The sequence below is a fragment of the Triticum urartu genome, chromosome 6A, assembly GCF_056163025.1.
Source record: "Triticum urartu cultivar PI428250 chromosome 6A, HENAU_Tu73, whole genome shotgun sequence".
Classification (NCBI taxonomy): Eukaryota; Viridiplantae; Streptophyta; class Magnoliopsida; order Poales; family Poaceae; genus Triticum; species Triticum urartu.
Genome location: NC_141878.1, coordinates 54,445,216 through 54,459,755, shown reverse-complemented (window position 1 = coordinate 54,459,755; position 14,540 = coordinate 54,445,216). Strand labels below are relative to the sequence as shown.

General features: G+C 39.9%; 1 protein-coding gene across 1 annotated transcript; it reads left to right on the top strand.

Moving 5' to 3' along the window:
• Positions 1–407: 407 nt before the first annotated feature.
• Positions 408–8,470, top strand: LOC147963878 (uncharacterized). Its single transcript, XM_087529742.1, has 2 exons — positions 408–738; positions 8,214–8,470. Exons 1-2 carry the CDS (start codon positions 408–410, stop codon positions 8,468–8,470), a joined length of 588 nt encoding a protein of 195 aa, XP_087385868.1.
• The last annotated feature ends 6,070 nt before the right edge of the window (positions 8,471–14,540 follow it).

Below are 14,540 nucleotides of genomic sequence, written 5' to 3'. Positions count from 1 at the left end.
TTTACAAAGCTCTTTGCCAATAAACGCCCATGATTTGTCCCTCTTCTAGCCGATGCATGGCCAAACTAGCCCGGCGGGAAGCTTGCGCGGTAGCGTGGGAACAGGCTCACCGACGATACATTTGGTGCCTCTTCGAGCCCACATGTGGTCAAACGAAACGCGTGCGGTGCGGTGTTTTCAAGCGTGCACTGGAATCATTCGCTATGAACGTGGTGACAAGACGTGACGATTACAGGCCGGCCGTATTACAGCGGCCATTTAACCCTTGTGCCTCTTCAACCTTTCGATCGCATCCCACCATTGCAAGAAGCACACCCACCATGACAAATTCTTAGAGGGTATCCTACGTGACTCCAATGGGGCTCTGAGTGGCTGCCGATGACGAGCAGCAGTTCACCATGCATGCCATGGTGGATACCCACAGAAGGTTCACGGAGCTCTCGGTGGTGTACACCAACAACCTGGTCTGCATGGAGCACTCCATCCACATCATGGACCTATTGCTTGCTGAGGAGAAATACAAGGTGGTTGGACTCGACCTTGAGCACACCCGCGCTCGTGCCTGGTCTCGTCCCAAGGTCGTCGTCGCCCAGATGTGCATGCATAATCACGTCCTCGTCTACCACTACTGCCTGGCAACAAGGCCTTGCGAGCATTTCACTAGGTTTGTCAATAGCCCCCACTACATGTTCTCTACGGTCGACATCACCAACGATCTAAAGGTGCTCAAGAATTCGGGCATCGCCTGCCAGAATCTTGTCGACATCCAGGGCCAATACAAGACCTGGGCTAGCAACAAGCATGAGAAGGACTCACTGGTTCATGATACATCTCCATCGTATCTATAATTTTTGATTGTTCCGTGCCAATATTATACAGCTTTCATATACTTTTGGCAGCTTTTTATACTATTTTTGGGATTAACATATTGATCCAGTGCCCAGTGTCAGTTCCTGTTTGTTTCATGCTTTTTTGTTTCGTAGAAAATCCATATCAAACGGAGTCCAAACGGGATAAAAACTGATGGAGATTTTTTTGGAATATATATGATTTTTGGGAAGAAGAATCAACGCGAGACGATGCCCGAGGGGGCCACAAGGTAGGTGGGCGCGCCCTGGGCCCTCGTGGCCACCCCGTAAGGTGGTTGGTGCCCTTCTTTCGCCGCAAGAAATCAAATATCTGGATAAAATCGTGTCCAAAATTCAGCCCAATCGGAGTTACAGATCCCCGGGAATTTAAAAAACGGTGAAAGGGTAGAATCAGCGAACGCAGAAATAGAGAGAGACAGAGAGACAGATCCAATCTCGGAGGGGCTCTCGCCCCTCCCATGCCATGGAGGCCATGGACCAAAGGGTAAACCCTTCTCCCATCTACGGATAAGGTCAAGGAAGAAGAAAAGGAAGGGGGGCTCTCTCCCCCTCTCTTCTGGTGGCGCCGGAACGCCGCCGGGGCCATCATCATCACCAACTCTTCCCTCCTCTATGCAGCGGTGTAACCCCTCTTTTACCCGCTGTAATCTCTACTTAAACATGGTGCTCAACGCTATATATTATTTCCCAATGATGTATGGATATCCTATGATGTTTGAGTAGATCCGTTTTTTCCTATGGGTTAATTGATGATCGTGATTGGTTTGAGTTGCATGTTTTATTATTGGTGCTGACCTATGGTTCTCTCCGTGTCGCGCAAGCGTGTGGGATCCCCGCTGTAGGGTTTGCAATATGTTGATGATTTCCTTACGGTGGCTGGCGTGTGTGACAGAAGCACAGACCCGAGTAAGTAGGTTGTTTGCGTATGGGAATAAAGAGGACTTGATACTTTAATGCTATGGTTCGGTTTTACCTTAATGATCTTTAGTAGTTGCGGATGCTTTCAAGAGTTCCAATCATAAGTGCATATGATCCAAGAAGAGGAAGTATGTTAGCTTATGCCTCTCCCTCAAATAGAATTGCAATAATGATTACCGATCTAGTTATCGATTGCCTAGGGACAAATAAATTTCTTGTGTGAGAACAAGCTCTCTACTAAAACTAACTTAGTTGTGTCTTCATCTAATCAGCCCCTAGCTTTTATTTGCGTGCTCTTTATTATCTTCCAAACCTATCCAAAAACACCTACAAAGTACTTCTAATTTCATAGTTGTTTTAGGTCAAGCGAACGTTAAGCGTGCGTAGAGTTGTATCGGTGGTCGATAGAACTTGAAGGAATATTTGTTCTACCTTTAGATCCTCGTTGTGTTCGACACTCTTACTTATCGAAAGAGGCTACAATTGATCCCCTATACCTGTGGATTATCAAGACCTTTTTCTGGCGCCGTTGCCGGGGAGTTATAGCGTGGGGTGAATATTCTCATGTGTGCTTGTTTGCTTTATCACTAAGTAATTTTTATTTGATGTTCTAAGTTGTTCTATATCTTTAGTTATGGATATGGAACACGAAATACCAAAAAAATAGGTTTACTTTCTACTCATGGAGATGGGGAACCACCTAAACCCTCGATGCTCATTATGTGAAAGATATTATGTACTACTTTGATAATCCTGAGAAAACCCCATTCAACTTTATAATGGGAGTAACCTTGGATCAACGTGAATACTTTAGGGATTATCGCTTGACTCAAAAAGGGAAACTATTATGGGATCAAATTTATATGTTGCATTGGTATGCTCGACAACTATGCTTGAGATATGATTATACTTGTTGCTCTAGAATGAAGGCTCCACACCTTCCCTTTTCATGTGAATTCAATGATGATGAAACCATGGCTTCTTATGCTAATGGTATATATGATTAGTATGATGTGGAACAAATAGAAGAATTTGTTGCTTTTATGGGTGCTTATGAAATTGAATCTTTGTTTAAAGAGTTTGAAGATTTTGATGATTCACTTTATAGACCTGAAAAGTTTGCTATCCTTAAATATTGCTATGAGAATTATAAATACAATTATGATATTGATGAATTTATTGAGAAAGTCTCCGCTGTTCGAGAAGAGACTAATAATTTGCAGGAGTCTATGGAAGAAGAAATTGATGAAATTGTGAGCTCATTGGATGAAAAAGATGATGAGGATAGCGAAGAACAAAAGGAGAAAGAGCGGATTAGCTACCCGTGCCCACCTTCTAATGAGAGTAACTCTTCAACTCATACATTGTTTAATTGCCCTTCGTGCTTACTGAAGGATGATTGTAATGATCCCATTGATTCTTTCAAAATATCCCTTTTGATGATGCTTGATATGCTTGTGGCCAAGATGCCAATATAAATTATTCTTATGGAGATGAACTTTCTATAGTTCCTTATGTTAAACATGAAATTGTTGCTATTGCACCCACGCATGATAGTCCTATTAACTTTTTTAATTCTCCCGACTACACTATATCGGAGAAGTTTGCCCTTATTAAGGATTATATTGATGGGTTGCTTTTACTACTACACATGATGATTTTTATAGATATAATATGCATGTGCTTGCTGCTCCTACTTGCAATTATTATGAGAGAGGAACTACATCTCCGCCTCTCCATGTTTCCAATATGTTAAAATTGCAAGAAACCGTTTATACTATGCATTGGCCTTTACTATGTGTGCATGAATTGTCCTTTTATGACATGCCGATGCATAGGAAGAGAGTTAGACTTCGTCATTGCTTGATATGTGTTGCTTTGTGCTCACTACTAAATCACAAATCATTGTTAATTAAAATCGGCTTTAATATACCTTGGGATCCGGGTGGATTCATTACTTGAGCACTATATGCCTACCTTAATTGCTTTAAAGAAAGCGCTGCCAGGGAGACAACCCGGAAGTTTTAGAGAGTCATTTATTTCTTTTGACTGATTTTATATAGTTTAAAAACAAAAAAAAGAGGGAACCCAAAACTTTTCAAAAAGGAAAGTGAAAGTGAGAGATACAAGCATTATTGAAGTGGGGGAGCTCCTTGAACTTTGTTCATGCTCATGGAAACTTTGTGAATCTTAATTACAGAAACTTAAAAAAAATTATCCCCTTGTACAATTCCATTGTATTATAAAATAATGTGCCAAGATTTGCCTTTAGGATGTTTACATTCCTTGTTGGTTTGTGCGGTGCAAAACAGAAACTTTGGCTGTAGTGCGTGATTTTACATTTTTTACTGGAAGGTCAAACGGTTCTGAAACATTTTTCACTGTCTTTCTATACAAATTTTTTTATTTTTCAGAATTATTTCAGAATTTTTGGAGTACCATAGGTATGGTGAATGTTCAGATTATTACAGACTGTCCTGTTTAAGAGAGATTCTGTTTATGATGCATAGTTTGCATGTTTTGATGAAACTATCGATTTATATCAGTGGATTAAGCCATGGAAAAGTTATATTACAGTAACTACAATGCAAAAACAAAATATGAATTTGTTTGCAACAGTACTTAGAGTAGTGATATGCTTTATTATACTAATGGATCTTACCGAACTTTCTATTAAGTTTTGTGTGATTGAAGTTTTCAAGTTTTGGGAGAGATCGCGATGGATGAAGGAACAAGGAGTGGCAAGAGCCTAATATTTGGGATGCCCGAGGCACCCCAAGGAAATATTCAAGGACTCCCAAGCAACCAAGCTTGGGGATGCCCCCGAAGGCATCCCCTCTTTCTTCTAGCAATCATCGGTAATTTTACTTGGAGCTATATTTTTATTCCTCACATGATATGCGTAAATCTTGGAGCGTCTTTCGCATTTAGTTTTCACTTTTATTTTATGAACCATGCTGGTATGAGAGAGTCCTTGGTTGATTTATAGAATGCTCATAACACTTCGCTTATATCTTTTGAGTATGGCTTTATAGAATGCTTCATGTGCGTCACTTATATCTTTTGAAGTTTGGATTGCCTGTTTCTCTTCACATAGAAAACCGCCATTTGTAGAATGCTCTTTTGCTTCACTTATATTTGTTAGAGCATGGGCATATCTTTTGTACAAAGGGTTAAACTCTCTTTCTTCACTTATATCTATTTAGAGAGATGACATGAACTGGTCATTCTCATGGTTAGTCATAAAATCCTACATAAAACTTGTAGATCATTGAATATGATATGTTTGATTCCTTGCAATAGTTTTGCGATATAAAGATGGTGATATTAGAGTCATGCTAGTGGGTAGTTGTGGATTGTAGAAATACTTGTGTTGAGGTTTGTGATTCCCGTAGCATGCACGTATGGTGAACCGTTATGTGATGAAGTCGGGGCATGATTTATTTATTGATTCTTCCTTATGAGTGGCAGTCGGGGACGAGCGATGGTCTTTTCCTACCAATCTATCCCCCTCGGAGCATGCGTGTAGTACTTTGTTTCGATGACTAATAGATTTTTGCAATAAGTATGTGAGTTCTTTATGACTAATGTTGAGTCCATGGATTATACGCACTCACACCCTTCCATCATTGCTAGCCTCTTCGGTACCATGCATTGCCCTTTCTCACCTTGAGAGTTGGTGCAAACTTTGTTGGTGCATCCAAACCCCGTGATACGATACACTCTATCACAAATAAGCCTCCTTATATCTTCCTCAAAACAGCCACCATACCTACCTGTCATGGCATTTCCATAGCCATTCCGAGATATATTGCCATGCAACTTCCATCATCATCATATACTTGACTTGAGCATTCATTGTCATATTGCTTTGCATGATAGTAAGATAGCTAGCATGATATTTTCATGGCTTGTCCGTTTTTTGATATCTTTGCTACGCTAGATCATTGCACATCCCGGTACACCACCGGAGGCATTGATATAGAGTTATATCTTTGTTCTAGTATTGAGTTGTAAGTAAATAAAAGTGTGATCATCATCATTATTAGAACATTGCCCAGGTGAGGTTATCAAAATAAAAGAGGCCAAAGAAGCCCAAATAAAAAAAAGGACAAAGAAGCCCACCAAAAAAGAGACAAAATGAAAAAATGAGAGAAAAGAGAGAAGGGACAATGTTACTATCCTTTTACCACACTTGTGCTTCAAAGTAGCACCATGTTCTTCATATAGAGAGTTTCTTGAGTTATCAATTTCATATACTAGTGGGAATTTTCATTATAGAACTTGGCTTGTATATTCCAGCGATGGGCTTCCTCAAATGCCCTAGGTCTTCATGAGCAAGCAAGTTGGATGCACACCCACTTAGTTTTCAGTTTGAGCTTTCATACACTTATAGCTCTTAGTGCATCCGTCGCATGGAAATCTCTCCTCCTCGCATTGACATCAATTGATGGGCATCTCCATAGCCCATTGATTAGCCGCGTCGATGTGAGACTTCCTTCCCTTTTGTTTTCTCCACACAACCTCCATCATCATATTCTATTCCACCTAGCTATAGTGTTATATCCATGGCTCACGCTCATGTATTGCGTGAAAGTTGAAAATGTTTGAGAACATCAAAAGTATGACACAATTGCTTGGCTTGTCATCGGGTTTGTGCATGATTTGAATATTTTGTTTGGTGAAGATGGAGCACAGCCAGACTATATGATTTTGTAGGGATAACTTTCTTTGGCCATGTAATTTTGAAAAGACATGATTGCTTTATTAGTATGCTTGAAGTATTATTATCTTAATGTCAAATGATAGACTATTGCTTTGAATCACTCGTGACTTAATATTCATGCCATGATTAGATTACATGATCAAGATTATGCTAGGTAGCATTCCACATCAAAAATTATCTTTTTTATCATTTACCTACTCAAGGACAAGTAGGAATTAAGCTTGGGGATGCTGATACGTCTCCGTCGTATCTATAATTTTTGATTCTTCCATGCCAATATTATACAAATTTCATATACTTTTGGCAACTTTTTATACTATTTTTGGGACTAACATATTGATCCAGTGCCCAGTGCCAGTTCCTGTTTGTTGCATGTTTTTTGCTTCGCAGAAAATCCATATCAAACGGAGTCCAAACGGGATAACTGACGGACATTTTTTTGGAATATATGTGATTTTTGGGAAGAAGAATCAACGCGAGACGATGCCTGAGGGGGCCACAAGGCAGGGGCACGCCCTGGACCCTCGTGGACACCCCGTAAGGATGTTGGTGCCCTTCTTTCGCCGCAAGAAAGTCAATATCCGTATAACAATCATATCCAAAATTCAGCCCAATCGGAGTTACGGATCTCCAGGAATTTAAGAAACGGTGAAAGAGTAGAATCAGTGAACGCCGAAACAGAGAGAGACAGAGAGACAGATCCAATCTCGGAGGGGCTCTCGCCCCTCCCATTCCATGGAGGCCATGGGACAAAGGGGAAACCCTTCTCCCATCTAGGGGGAAGGTCAAGGAAGAAGAAGAAGAAGGGGCCTCTCTCCCCCTCTCTTCCGGTGGCGCCGGAACACCGCCAAGGCCATCATCATCACCAACTCTTCCCTCCTCTATGTAGCGGTGTAACCCCTCTTTTACCAACTATAATCTCTACTTAAACATGGTTCTCCATGCTATATATTATTTCCCAATGATGTATGTCTATCCTATGATGTTCGAGTAGATCCGTTATGTCATATGGGTTAATTGATGATCGTGATTGGTTTGAGTTGCATGTTTTATTATTGGTGCTGTCCTATGGTGCTCTCCATGTCGCACAAGTGTGAGGGATCCCCGTTGTAGGGTTTGCAATATGTTCATGATTTGCTTATGGTGGGTGGCATGAGTGACAGAAGCACAGACCCGAGTAAGTAGGTTGTTTGCGTATGGGAATAAAGAGGACTTGATACTTTAATGCTATGGTTGGGTTTTACCTTAATGATCTTTATTAGTTGTGGATGCTTGCTAGAGTTCCAATCATAAGTGCATATGATCCAAGAAGAGAAAGTAGGTTAGCGTATGCCTCTCCCTCAAATAAAATTGCAATAATGATTACTGGTCTAATTATCGATTGCCTAGGGACAAATAAATTTCTTGTGTGACAACAAGCTCTCTCCTAAAACTAACTTAGTTGTGTCTTTATCTAATCAGCCCCTAGCTTTTATTTGGGCGCTCTTTATTATCTTGCAAACCTATCCAAAAACACCTACAAAGTACTTCTAGTTTCATACTTGTTCTAGGTAAAGTGAACGTTAAGCATGCGTAGAGTTGTATCGGTGGTTGATAGAACTTGAAGGAATATTTGTTCTACCTTTAGCTCCTCGTTGGGTTCGACACTCTTACTTATCGAAAGAGGATACAATCGATCCCCTATACTTGTGGGTTATCAGTTCACCTCGCCGAGGCCGTCACCAATCCCTACTACAGAGACATGAAGGATTCCTGCAACAAGGACAAGCATGCTTGCCACTCGGCCTGGATGGAGAAACTCGACAAAACTCATGTCGTGTATGCAGCCAAGGAGACATACACGAGCTACGAGATGTATAGGAGGATCGTTGACATGAGGAAGTGCCTCCTTCCCCAAAATAGCCAGGGTTCCAGCCGAAAGCAGAGCAATGGCAAGCGTCGTCGCAACAAGAAGTAGACGATTAGATGCTCGTTTCTCCTAGTTTAGTATGCATGTAATTGCTTACTTTGGTGTGTGGAAATGTTATGTGCGTAGTCAATTGTGTAATTCTATGCTTAATTTGGTTTTGCAATGCTGTCTTTTTAAGTATATATATTGATGCTCTGTAGACTGAGCGTAGATGTTGTGCGGACGAGCAAATCACATCGCACACGGACTAAACAATGGAACCCGTTGGTGATGAGTTCATCAATCGCTGACAATTGTATAACAGCAATCGTTTGCTCACAACACACACAGCTTGTTAACAGGAATTGTCTGTGTTGTTATTGGTCTTCCCACACATTTTTGATTACACACCTGTTTGAAGCGTATCACACACACCTTGTTAAGTTGAACTGTTTCTGTTCTCTTCCCTAATCGAAAACAGTTCATTCGAGTGAACCATATGTTGTATATCACAAACACCTTGATCTGGCTGACTATTTCTGTTGCTTTTCGTAATAGCAAACAGTTCATTGGAGCGAACCGTATGTTGTATATCGCACACAAGTTGATATGGATGCTACCTCTTGAACATGCGTTGGTTTTCCCTTGAAGAGGAAAGGGTGAAGCAGCAAAGTTGCGTAAGTATTTCCCTCAGTTTTTGAGAACCAAGGTATCAATATAGTAGGAGACTACACGCAAGTCGCCTAGTACCTGCACAAACAATCAAGAACCTTGCAACCAACGCGATAAAGGGGTTGTCAATCCCTTCACGGCCACTTGCAAAAGTGAGATCTGATAAATATAACAAGATCAATATTTTTGGTATTTTTGTTGGATAGATTGGAAAGTAAAGATTGCAAAATAAACAGCGACAGAAATTGGCAAGTTGACGGGAAACTAATATGATGTAAAATAGAGTCGGGGGCCATAGGTTTCACTAGTGGCTTCTCTCAAGATAGCATATATTACGGTGGGTGAACAAATTACTGCCGAGAAATTGATAGAAAAGTGCATAGTTATGAGAATATCTAGGCATGATCATAAACATAGGCATCACGTCCGTATCAAGTACTACTATTACTCCACACATCGACCGCTATCCAGCATGCATCTAGAGTATTAAGTTCATAAGAACAGAGTAACGCATTAGGCAAGATGACATGATGTAGAGGGATAAACTCAAGAAATATGATATAAACCCCATCTTTTTATCCTCGATGGGAACAATACAATACATGTCGGTTCCCTTTCTGTCACTGGGATCGAGCACTGCAAGATTGAACCCAAAGCTAAGCACTTCTCCCATTGCAAGAAAGATAAATCTAGTAGGCCAAACTAAACCGAAAATTAGAAGAGATGTGCAAAGATATCAAATCATGCATATAAGAATTCAGAGAAGAATCAAATATTGTTCATTGATAATCTTGATCATAAACACACAATTCTTCGGATCTCGGCAAACACACTGCAAAAAGTATTACATCGAATAGATCTCCAAGAACATCAAGGGGAACTTTGTATTGAGAAGCAAAGAGAGAGAAGAAGCCATCTAGCTAATAACTATGGACCCAAAGGACTGTGGTAAACTACTAACACATCCTCGGAGAGGCTATGGTGTTGATGTAGAAGCCCTCCATGATCGAATCCCCCTCCGGCAGATCGCCGGAAAAGGTCCCCAGATGGGATCTCATGGGTACAGAAGGTTGCGGCCATGGAAAAGTGGTTTCGTGGCTCCCCTAGATATTTTCAGGGTATAAGTGTATATATAGTCGAAAGAAGTAGGTCGGTGGAGCTCCGTCGGGCCCATGAGGGTGGGGGCGCGCCTCCCTACCTCGTGGCTGCCTTGTTGCTTCCTTGACCTCCACTCCTAGTCTCCTGGATTGCGTTTGTTCCAAAAAAGATCCTCGTGAAGGTTTCGTTCCTTTTGGATTCCGTTTGATATTCCTTTTCTATGAAACATTGAAATAGGCAAAAAAACAGCAATTTGCACTAGGCCTTCAGTTAATAGGTTAGTCCCAAAAATAATATAAAAGTGCATATTAAAGCCCATTAAACATCCAAAATAGATAATACATAAGAACAATAATACTTCAAGCATACTAACCAAGCAATTAGGTCTTCTCAAAATAACATGGCCAAAGAATGATGTCCCTACAAAATCATATAGTCTGGCTATGCACTATCTTCATCACACAAAATATTTAAATCATGCACAACCCTGATGACAAGCCAAGCAATTGTTTCATAATTTTGGTGTTCTCAAACTTTTTCAATCTTCACGCAATACATGAGCGTGAGCCATGGATATAGCACTATAGGTGGAATAGAATGCTGGTTGTGGAGAAGACAAAATGGAGAAGATAGTCTCACATCAACTAGGTGTATCAACGGGCTATGGAGATGCCCATCAATAGATATTAATGTGAGTGAGTTGGGATTGCAGTCCCATGCTTTATGCAAATCAAATAAAAATAATTGCAAACAAAACTCCCCCTGGGACTCTTGTTAGTTGGAGGCACTCATTGTTTCGAGCAAGCCATGGATTGATGCTTGTTGGTGGAGGGGGAGTATAAACTTTACCATTCAGTTTGGGAACCGCCTATAATGTGTGTAGCATGGAAGATATCACCATCTCCTGGTTGTTATGTTGACAATGAAAGTATACCGCTCAAAATATTATTCACCTCTATTTCAAAACCGAGCTCTGGCACCTCTACAAATCCCTGCTTCCCTCTGCGAATGGCCTATCTATTTACTTTCATGTTGAGTCATCATCCTCTTATGAAAAAGCACCAGTTGGATAGCACCGCTGTCATTTGCATTCATTACTGTTAGTTTACATTGAGTATGACTTGACTAGATCTGTTTTACCATGAATTACAATGCCTAGTCAGTCCTTGATCTTTAAAGGTGCTTTGCATTTATGTTTTGCGGTCTCAGAAAGGGCTATAGGTGGAATAGAATGCTGGTTGTGGAGAAGACAAAATGGAGAAGATAGTCTCACATCAACTAGGTGTATCAACGGGCTATGGGGATGCCCATCGATAGATATTAATGTGAGTGAGTAGGGATTGCCATGCAACGGATGCCTTAGAGCTATAAATGTATGAAAGCTCAACAAAAGAAACTAAGTGGGTGTGCATCCCACTTGCTTGCTCACGAAGACCTAGGGCATTTTGAGCAAGCCCATCATTGGAATATACAAGCCAAGTTCTATAATGAAAAATTTCCACTAATATAGGAAAATGACAACATAAGAGACTCTCTATCATGAATATCATGGTGCTACTTTGAAGCACAAGTGTGGAAAAATGATAGTAGCATTGCCCCTTCTATCTTTTTCTCTCATTTTTTATTTCGGCTTTTTCTTTTTTCCTTTTTATGGCCTAGTTTCTTCTTTTTTTTGTCCGGAGTCTCATCCCAACTTGTCGGGGAATCATAGTCTCCATCATCCTTTCCTCACTGGCACAATGCTCTAATAATGATGATCACCACACTTTTATTTACTTACAACTCAAGAATTAAAACTCGATACTTAGAATAAAATATGACTCTATGTGAATGCCTCCGGTGGTGAACCGGGATGTGTAATGAATCAAGAGTGACATGTACGAAAAATTATGAACGGTGGCTTTGCCACAAATACGATGTCAACTACATGATCATGCAAAGCAATATGACAATGATGGAGCGTGTCATAATAAGCAAAACAGTGGAAAGTTACATGGCAATATATTTCGGAATGACTATGGAAATGCCATAATAGGTAGGTATGGTGGCTGTTTTGAGGAAGGTAAATGGTGGTTTTATGGTACCTGCGAAAGTTGTGTGATACTAGAGAGGCTAGCAATGGTGGAAGGGTGAGAGTGCGTATAATCCATGCACTCAACATTAGTCATAAAGAACTCACATACTTATTGCAAAAATCTATTAGTTATCGAAACGAAGTATTACCCGCATGCTCCTAGAGGGATACATTGGTAGGAAAAGACCATCGCTCGTCCCCGACCGCCACTCACAAGGAAGAAAATCAAAAAATAAATCATGCTCCGACTTCATCACATAACGGTTCACTGTACGTGCATGCTACGGGAATCACAAACTTTAACACAAGTATCTCTCAAATTCACAACTACTCAACTAGCATGACTCTAATATCACCATCTTCATATCTCAAAACAATCATAAAGAACCAAACTTCTCATAGTATTCAATGCACTTTATATGAAAGTTTTTTTATTATACCAATCTTGGATGCCTATCATATTAGGACTAATTTTATAGCCAAAGCAAATTACCATGCTGTTCTAAAAGACTCTCAAAATAATATAAGTGAAGCATGAGATATAAATAATTTCTATAAAATAAAAACACCACCATGCTCTAAAAAGGTATGAGTGAAGCACTAAAGCAAAATTTATCTAGCTCAAAAGATATAAGTGAAGCACATAGAGTATTCTAATAAATTTCGATTCATGTGTGTCTCTCCCAAAAGGTGTGTATAGGAAGGATGATTGTTGTAAACTAAAAATCAAAGACTCAAATCATGCAAGACGCTCCAAGAAAAACACATATCATGTGGTGAATAAAAATTTAGCCTCAAGTAAAGTTACTGATAGACGAAGACGAAAGAGGGGATGCCTTCCGAGGAATCCCCAAGCATAGGATTTTGGTTGTCCTTGAATTTTACCTTGGGGTGCCTTGGCAATTCTAATCTTAGGCTCTTGCCACTCCTTGTTCCAAAATCCATCAAATCTTTACCCAAAAGCATGAAAACTTCACAACACAAAACTCAGCAGAAAATCTCATGAGCTCTGTTAGTATAAGAAAACAAACCACCACTTTAAGGTACTGTAATGAACTCATTATTTATTTATATTGGTGTTAAACCTACTGTATTCCAACTTCTCTATGGTTCATACCCCCCGATTCTAGCCATAGACTCATCAAAATAAGTAAACAATACACGAAAAACAGAATCTGTCAAAAAACAGAACAGTCTGTAGCAATTTGTAGGTTTCGAATACTTTTGTAACTCCAAAATTCAGAGAAATTAGGAAGCCCTAAATAATTTGTATATTGATCTACCGTAGTTGGAATTAGTATTTTATCACTCTGTGGTAAAAAAATGAAAATTATTCTCGTGGGGGCATACTTTCTGTTTTTTCAGCAAAATCAAATAACAATCACCCAAGAAGATCCTAAAGGCTTTACTTGGCACAAATACTAATTAACACATAAAAACACAATCATAACAAAGGATAGATGATTTAATTATTACTAAACAGGAACAAAAATAAAATTGGGTTGCTTCCCAACAAGCACTATCATTTAACGCCCCTAGCTAGGCATAAAAACAAGAATAGATCTAAGTATTGCCATCTTTGGTATTGGGAAAGAAAACAGAAAATTTCTTATCTATAGCATTTATCTTTCTACTTTGAGAAAACACGTGGCCATTAATGGTGGAAGAAAGATTAAGCATGCTATGGGAATTTGCATCTAAGTTAGTCTTCATCTCACTCATGGGGTGCCCAAATAGAGTTTTCATATTTTCATAGGTATCTATGGCATCCCCCTCAAGAAAAAGTTCTTCAAAAATAGAATCTAAAACTTGCTTGAACAAAGAGGGTAAGCCAACATAAAAGCTTTTTAGGTATATCTCAATTTGATATTGGGGTACGTAGCTGGCTCGGATCCTTAATAGCCTATCCCAAGCATGTTTCAAAGACTCATCAAGTAAATAAAAAAATTGTGGGATCATCTTCATCGAAATTATTCAAACTCTCATTGATAACCCCGGTAGGTCTTTCCATAGCATCATTATTTATGAGCTTAGAAAGGACAGAGGGACTATCCAAAGTACTAGAACCCGGGAGAGAAACCTTACCCCTTTTCGATTCCGCCATGGTGAAAGAAAGGCAAATGGCAAAGAGGCGAAGAAAAGGAAAGGTGAAGTGGGGGAGAGGAAAACAAGAGGCAAATGGCAAATAATGTAATGCGAGGGATAAGAGTTTGTGATGGGTACTTGGTATGTCTTGACTTGAGCGTAGATCACCCCGGCAACAGCGCCAGAAATCCTTCTTGCTACCTCTTGAGC

What these genes read in the sequence shown, in the direction of transcription:
- LOC147963878 (XM_087529742.1), top strand. Translation starts at nt 408, where the DNA reads ATGGTGGATACCCACAGAAGGTTCACGGAGCTCTCGGTGGTGTACACC. An exon ending in AAAGGTGCTCAAGAATTCGG is followed by an intron (nt 739 to 8,213) that starts GCATCGCCTGCC and finishes GTGGGTTATCAG; the next exon opens with TTCACCTCGCCGAGGCCGTC.